Genomic DNA, 7,764 nt, shown 5'->3' on the forward strand with positions numbered 1-7,764 from the left:
TATTATTAGGGTTGCTCACTACTCGGATAAACCCGAATTGTCCAATTAAATAATTTTTATCAAACTATTTGGTTAGGATATTCAGATTTTTTGATTAGTTTTCAGCAAAACCGAACTATTATTTTGGATTTCAGTTTGGTTTTTGTTTATGAACTAAGAATCGAATAGTCTAAAAAAACAGAATAACAACTTTTATCTATTTTTCATATGTATCTTTAACTATTTATAAATTTACTACATTACTATTTTTAGTTATTATAATTTTCATCCAATATAATACTTAAAAAATACTTCTTATGAAAAAGAATTGTCAATGAAATATTAACTATAATCTATTTTTAGTATTTATTTATAAATTATAAATTACAATTTTTTTTTAAAATTTTGCTAATATTCAAGTTATATATTTTGCAAAATGTCAGGCCTATTGAAAACCGTATTCTAAATTCCGATACAAGTAAACTGTAATTTAGTTGGATCGGATCAGATTTAAATTTAATTTAGACTACTCAGATCAATGTTTTGATAACCGAAATCTATTGGATCAGATCAAATCGATCAATCCAAACGATCACCCTTACGTATTATCATCATCTCTAAACGGCGAGCCCTTTTCCCCGGACATCACAAAATGGGGAGCCATAAAAGGAAGTGACGAACCCATTTATTTTGTATATCTATGTAGAAGAGATTTTCTAAAATCATTACGATCATTCTACTTTATCTTATTATCTAGTATGGCCCAACAAAAATAAACATATCATTCAGGTAAATAAACTTTTAGTATGGAAAGAATCCGACTAACATCCTATATAAGATCGTCTAATCAAACGATTCACTATCTATAAATATTATACAACTTGTACAACAAAATATGTACAAAACATGATATAATCAAACAACAAAGAATGTCACAAGTCCCCAAAACCATCGGAATCAATCGCCACAATCTTATGAACACCAAACCTAGACGAATTTCCTCGGCTCCTGGAGGCAAACTTGGTGGTTCCGATAAACTTGTCACCACTCGTGGCATCATGAACAATTTGCTTATCATCCTCCTTCTTCAAGTCACTTGGTGGCAAGAAACAGTCATTTGAAAGACCCTTTATGTTGAAATCCACCTCCTCAATCGTCCAAATCTCCTCCATTTTTGTCTGTGAATGGCTTTCAGAGTCCTCACCGAATCTAAACAATGAAACCGTGGTTTGACCACCGTGAGCTATGTTGACTCCATCGATGGTCCGGTAGTCTTGGATTAGTGACTCCATGGTTGTTTCCCAAAACACACTATCACTTCCAGGTGTGTTTATTCTTATGAGATGTGAATCTTTAAGTTGGTATAAAAGACCTGTTTTTTGACTAAAATACCCCCAAATTGTGTGCTTCATGATCTCTACGTTTGTACTGCTTCGGATTTTTAGAGTCGAAAGCTCGGCTTCCAGCTTTAACACAAAGCAATCTTCCCCATTGATTGTCTTCTCCCCTATGCAGATCGAATTATTGAACAAATTTGCGGTTGACTTTGGGTCAAGACCCTGTAAAAATCAAGAGTTGACTTTATTTAGACATGAAATTGGAACAATTAGCAGCTAAGACGCGTGAAAGACGTGCTCCACTACTAACGATCTTGGTTGGCTGATTGAAATGGGACCCAGTTTTGGAGAAATTAGAGTGATCAATTTTGGTGGCAAAGACTTTGGTAATTTTCTTTTCCTAAAAGTCAAAGTTAAATTAAAGAGAGTTTTCAAAATTGAATTTTACCTGTAAGGAACGACGAAGAGGTCTGGGGGGGCCTCTAGATGCATGAGAATGGTGCCACGGTGTCTGTCGCCACGCCACCTTCCCGTCGCTGCCGGCGCTGATTTTGTAGCCGGAAAGAACCAGTTCTAGAGACCAAAGGTCCGGTCTTTTTTGCCATAACACAAACCCACCCGTTTCACCGCCGCCGTTTTTAATGTTTTTGGCCTTCGTCGCCTTACCACCACCGCAGTTCATAGTTACTCCGTCTTCGGCGATGCACTCTGACGCCACCATCTTCACCGTCCCTACGGCGTACATGTTTTTAACTAAATTCAACGCCCTTTCTCCTCCCGCCGCAGCTATATATTGCTGCACGATGTATTTAGCCATTGAAGCCTCCTACATAAGTCAGATTCAATACTTCATTAGCACCAATCAACACAGAGAAAACTAAATTACATATTCATTCAATTCAACAAATCTTGGAATTGGACTTACGATGGGGTTATCTGGGTTGATAATGTTGGGGTGACCAGAAGAGATGGGAAGAGGGACGAGGGGAGCTCCGACGACTCCGAGCAATAGCTGAATTTCAGCGTTCCGACCACCGTAGTCAGAAAATTGGCGTCTTTGATCGGTGGAATGAGGTTTCATCCACGATTTCAAGGTTTTCCAAGAGTTGGTGCTGTGGTTGATCTTGGTATCATCGAAGGTTTCCTCCGGTATCGGAACTTCGAGCACTGTTTCAAGAGCATCTTCGTTGTCTACGTTTGGGCACAAGGTTCTCATCATCAGGTTGAGAGAGAGAGAGAGAGAGAGAGAGAGAGAGAGAGAGTTGAAGTGGGAACTAGTAAAGGGGGAGTGTCTTGGGTACGAAGGGATAAATAAAGAGTGGAGAATGACCAGCCGACCATCGGCCGTCGTTCTAACGTGCAACCTTTTTGTCTAATCACTAATGTCGTGTCCGCACGCTCACTCTATTTCTTTTTCTGTTTCTCCCCTTCACCAAAGTCTTTCCTTTTTCTTTGTTTTATAATCTTTATCTTTCACAAATAAGTGGATTAAATTTACATCCAGATTCTTTAATTATAAAAATTAAGATCGTTTATTAGATTTAAAATTTAAACCCAAATCCTGTTGATGATTAGGCCTGGCAATGGAGTGGGTTTGACCTTGATCCGATCTAAACCCTTAAGAATTATATGAGTTTGGAGCATAATTTTTTATTCTTCTTGACACAATATATATCCTCTATCTTAATAAATAAGTAAAATATCACCACGTGTCAGTCTCACAGGCCCCTAAAATAGAGTTTTCCTGCTTCTTTTCTTCAAGTCGATTTAAGCAAATGCCCTTCACTTCAAATAGAGACGATAAATCTGGAAAAAACTGCACTAAAAAAAAGCAATCAAAAAATTTTAATGAATAAAAGATTTGCAAATAATATGAAAAAATCTCAAATTTCAAATTCAAAATACCCGATTTAATATGGAAATTTTCTTTATTGTGATTGGAGATTAAATAATTCCAGTGGTTAATCCTAAAAAATCTGCACCAAATTATCAAATACTGAAATATATACACGTATACCATCTATACGTTTTTTTTATGTTCACGATTCTGCTTTAGAGAATTCTTTGCAAACGGTATTCTTCTTCAGTTTTTCTTCACTGTTTTTAACATAATGTATTCAATCGTTGAAGTTGCTAACATAAGTTCTTCAATCCTTCCTGTCGGTACCATGTTTATTGCATAATCATCCTCCGCCCTCTTAATCCTGCAACGCTTCCATAAACACATATCAAGTTAGTGTTTTCAAATTAATTTGTAGTATTTATTTAACATTATGTTATGATCGTTTTATTTTTGTTAGAATAAACAACCAGAAATCAAGATTACCAATGTTTCTATGCTCTTTATGATCTGATTTTTCAGTATTTATCATGTTGTCAGTATATGAGTGATCTTCTTCTTCTTTTTCTTATTCTTCTTCCTCGTCTTCTTCTTCTACCTCTTCAGTTAAAAACACAAAATACCTAATGAACTTGAGCACTTGATGTTGTTAAATACTTTGTGAATTCAAATAGTCAATTTGCAAACGTTTATCAGCTTATGTACAATAAAAGTTGAGTAAACATATTTATTCTAAGGTAAGATTATAAACAACAGTTGCAGAGACATATATAACAACGATGGCAACAATAAGTGATATGTTTGTAAAAAAAAACAGTTGCAGACACATATACACGAAATACTTGACCTTTACAGATATACTAGCCAACCAGTGTTGCTCTTTCAATGATCTTTTTCTAACCGAATGAATGATTTCATTGCATCAACTAAATACTTGAAATCTGAGGGTCCCCATACATTTACAGATATACCCTCTTCACCAGTTTTTATTAATGCCAGTAGAAGACCTACAAAATATTTCATACAATTCAAAATTCTTAAACTTTCTCAACATTATGTAAAGCTAATCCAGGGACCATTTCTGTAACTTTTCAAAAAATCTGCTATGTCTAAAGAAATTTTGAAACACTCTTTTTTTGGTGCATATATCTTATTTACTATATTTGTAGTAAATAGGAACTATTTTAGTATGTATTTGTACAGTTTGTTTAAGTGCATATATTATTTTACAAAAATGCTATTTGCTTACAATTCTATGTCCTTACAATTGTCTTGCAGAAAATGAATATAGGGAATAAAGTTTACCTAAAAAACATTGAACAGATAGATGAAAATTCACATATCAAGGTTCGGGTGCTTAAAATGTGGAACTTTGTAAAAAATAATACAGTTTGTTCAATTGAAATGATCCTGATGGACGAGGAGGTTTGTTGTATTTCGACGAGTAGTTTGGAACATTTGTGAACCAGAAATGCCTTACCGTACACACCGTGCACGCGTTTTAAGTAAAGAACTCTTCGAGTTGGGTCTAATAACTCGACGAGTCGGTGCGTAAATTTTAAAAATACTTATATATATATATATATATATATATATATATATATATATATATATATATATATATATATATATATATATATATCGGTTATTCCAGAAACCAGGTGGAGGTTGGATTGCCCTTTAAAAACCTCACAAATGGTCCCTGTGGTTTCAAAATTTTTAATAGATTGCCCTTTTCGCTAACTCCGTTAGCTTTTAGCCATTAAGTTAAGGGCAATTCTGTCATTTCACAATCATAGGGACCATTTATGAAGTTTTGCCTCTTTGAAAAAAGAAATATATATATATATATATATATATATATATTTAATATTAAATGGTCTCTCTCTCTCTCTCTCTCTCTCTCTCTCTTCAGTTACCGACGACCATCAAGAACCCAACCACACACTCTCTGTCACTAAACTTTGAAGGGATCCTTTCACTGAAAAATTCGATGAAGTGTCTCAAGATTCTGAATGTGGGCAAAGATGTTCTCTGAAGCAATTATAGAACACCTTCAGTCCACGACTTATCTTCCCCACTTTCCAACCCATTTATTAAACTATCAATATCGAGAGCATACAAATTAAAACTTCCCCTCATACATCCAATTCAACAAATAAAAAGATCATGCATAAGGGGGGAAATACGAAATTGAAGAAATGGAGTCAAATAAGAGAAAGATTAAAAACCTTTAATTGAAATAGTTGGTTATAGGCAACCAGATTTTGGCGGTGGGTCTTTTAGATGATTGTGCGCAAAGGAGACTGTGGGTTCTCGATACATAATCCCGGTTGATTCGTAAAAAACAGCCCTTCCCAGATTACGAATCCTAAATCAACATTTAGAAATTGAGTCTCTGCACATGATGATGCTGATACTTAGATTGGAGTAGAGAAGGTTAGGGCAGTGTGACATCCCCAAAATCACGGCAAAAAAAGACTGGTTTAATTTATGCTTTTAAAATAATTTCAGAGTAATCCTTTGATTAAAAGAGTTGCGGAATTTGTTCCCAAAATAAAATATGATAAAATAAGATTTACCAAAGCATTTCTTAAAGAAATGTATTTTCATTATATAACAAAACTCAGGATGTCATGTTCCGATAAACAGACCAAAAGCATAAACATTACAAAATAGACCTTACAACAGTTAAATATAAGAACAGGTCTATAATCAAAAGATAATCTTGACAAGTCATCCAACTTATGCTCTGGCGCCACTACCTGTAATACAAAGAAAACTGAGTGGGTCAGGCTTGGGAGCCTGGTGAGCATATAGGGTTTTCAACCCACAATAAATAATTATATTAATCTCATCAACCTACAAAAACCCAATTACACATTCCCGTTATTCTCACTTTACGTCCCTAAACACTTTTCACAAGGGATCTAATCTAAGAATATTTCATCGGGGCGATAACACATGCTTCGGGGATTCCTTAGCAATATATGTCAAACAAGGTAACCATGTGGGGGATGGAGTACATCGAATGAACACCCGAGTTCATTAACACCTACAGGTGGCGAGCCTGCTAGCATCCCACGGGACTGTTTAGAAAAATCTGTGGTCGTCATCTAAACTCCGCTAGATGACTGAATAAAAAACAACAACATCGAGGCATCTCTTCATTTTATCTCATCACACATCCACTATCTACCCATGTTCTACCCAACATCTTTGTAGATAAAAATATATATACAACATAATACATGTATAAAACATTCGATCAATACTCATTTCAAATAATACATAACATATAAACACACAACACGTATTTTACAGAGAATACTTTGTATTTATGTGTTAGAAGAAAGTAACTACACACTCACACGTATAAACAATAATATATATACACATAGCACACATTTTATAAAATACTTCATATCTATGTGTAAGATGAAAGTGACTATACACTCACTTGATCAAAAGATGACCGAACAACACTACGGCTTGTAAAAGTATTATTCTTTGGTGAAACCGGGAGATCTTCACAAAAACCGGGCTTCTCGCGGGCAGAGCTTCGGCTCGGGAATCTCACTTCTCGGGATCCTCGGGGCTTTGGAACTTGCTTCGGGGCTCGGGAATAATACCGGGGCTTCGGGATATTTCTTGCATGCAAAACGATGCAAAAATGACAGAGAGAGAGAGAGAGAAGAGTTTGAACAAAAGAAATCAGCAGCCCTCGACATATATTTATAGGGTGCTGAAACCTCGATTACGTTGGGCGTAAATCCAGGTACGCTGGGCGTACGCTTCAGATCAGGCCGAAGACGTCATCGCTTACGAACCCATGCACTCGAGTATTGGGCCAGGTCGACGTGGCCCATTTCAAAGTATCCTTTTAAAATGATTTACATTACGGAATTTGTCACAAAAATATGATTATAATATTCTCAATACATTTCCACGAAATGTATTTTACTTATAAAACTCAGGATGTCATCGTCAATACAAGAAACGTAAGCATAAACGAAGACTTACAAATTTTTAGACTTACAAATTTTTTTTATACTAATAATCTATATCTCCTTTTAATCTCTCGGTAGATACTTATAGCTATATAATTACTTGTGATGCAATAAACTGAGTAGGTCAGGTTAGAAAACCTAATGAGTACGTAGACTTTTCAACCCATAATAATATAATTTATCTCTTTATATAATTCACAGCAAACACTTAACCCGATTATCCATTCCCGTTGCTCTCTTTATCCCTCTCTCTCTCTCTCTCTCTTAGGTTCTTCCCTGAGGGTTACGTGTTGATAAGGTAACCAAGGAAAAATAGAGTACTCTAATGAGTCCATAATCTATAGTCTCGATTTAGGTGATTTCATTAACACTTATAGATTGCAAGTCTGCTAGTGTTCCAATGGACTGTCTAGCATAGTCCATGGTCGCCATCAATACTCAGCTTGATGATTGATCTCTGTTGAGCATGGTCTCTTTACCCTATCTATGACATGGTCTCTCACCACTAATGTGTCTCTAGTATGGTTTCTCACCATTACCGTTATCTCTACTTTGGTGGTCCCTAACTATTATCTCATTTCTCTTATCTCTTTCTACT

At 35.5% G+C, this 7,764-nt stretch overlaps 1 protein-coding gene across 1 annotated transcript; it reads right to left on the reverse strand.

Annotated features, from left to right (window-relative positions):
* Positions 1-738: 738 nt before the first annotated feature.
* Positions 739-2,710, reverse strand: LOC145032959 (uncharacterized). The gene is made up of 3 exons (XM_078981926.1): positions 2,242-2,710; positions 1,765-2,142; positions 739-1,538 (listed from the first exon to the last, which is right to left on the reverse strand). The coding sequence occupies exons 1-3, from the start codon at positions 2,533-2,535 to the stop codon at positions 912-914; spliced, it is 1,299 nt and encodes a 432-aa protein (XP_078838052.1). The 5' UTR covers positions 2,536-2,710; the 3' UTR covers positions 739-911.
* Between the last annotated feature and the right edge of the window lie 5,054 nt (positions 2,711-7,764).

This window comes from Lactuca saligna, chromosome 2, assembly GCF_052625555.1.
Source record: "Lactuca saligna cultivar CGN05327 chromosome 2, ASM5262555v1, whole genome shotgun sequence".
NCBI classification, from domain to species: Eukaryota; Viridiplantae; Streptophyta; class Magnoliopsida; order Asterales; family Asteraceae; genus Lactuca; species Lactuca saligna.

Coding starts and splice junctions, on each gene's coding strand:
- LOC145032959 (XM_078981926.1), bottom strand. CDS start 2,535: ATGATGAGAACCTTGTGCCCAAACGTAGACAACGAAGATGCTCTTGAA. Junction 2,143..2,241: donor TCAACCCAGATAACCCCATC/GTAAGTCCAATT, acceptor TGACTTATGTAG/GAGGCTTCAATGGCTAAATA. Junction 1,539..1,764: donor CTCTTCGTCGTTCCTTACAG/GTAAAATTCAAT, acceptor TGATTTTTACAG/GGTCTTGACCCAAAGTCAAC.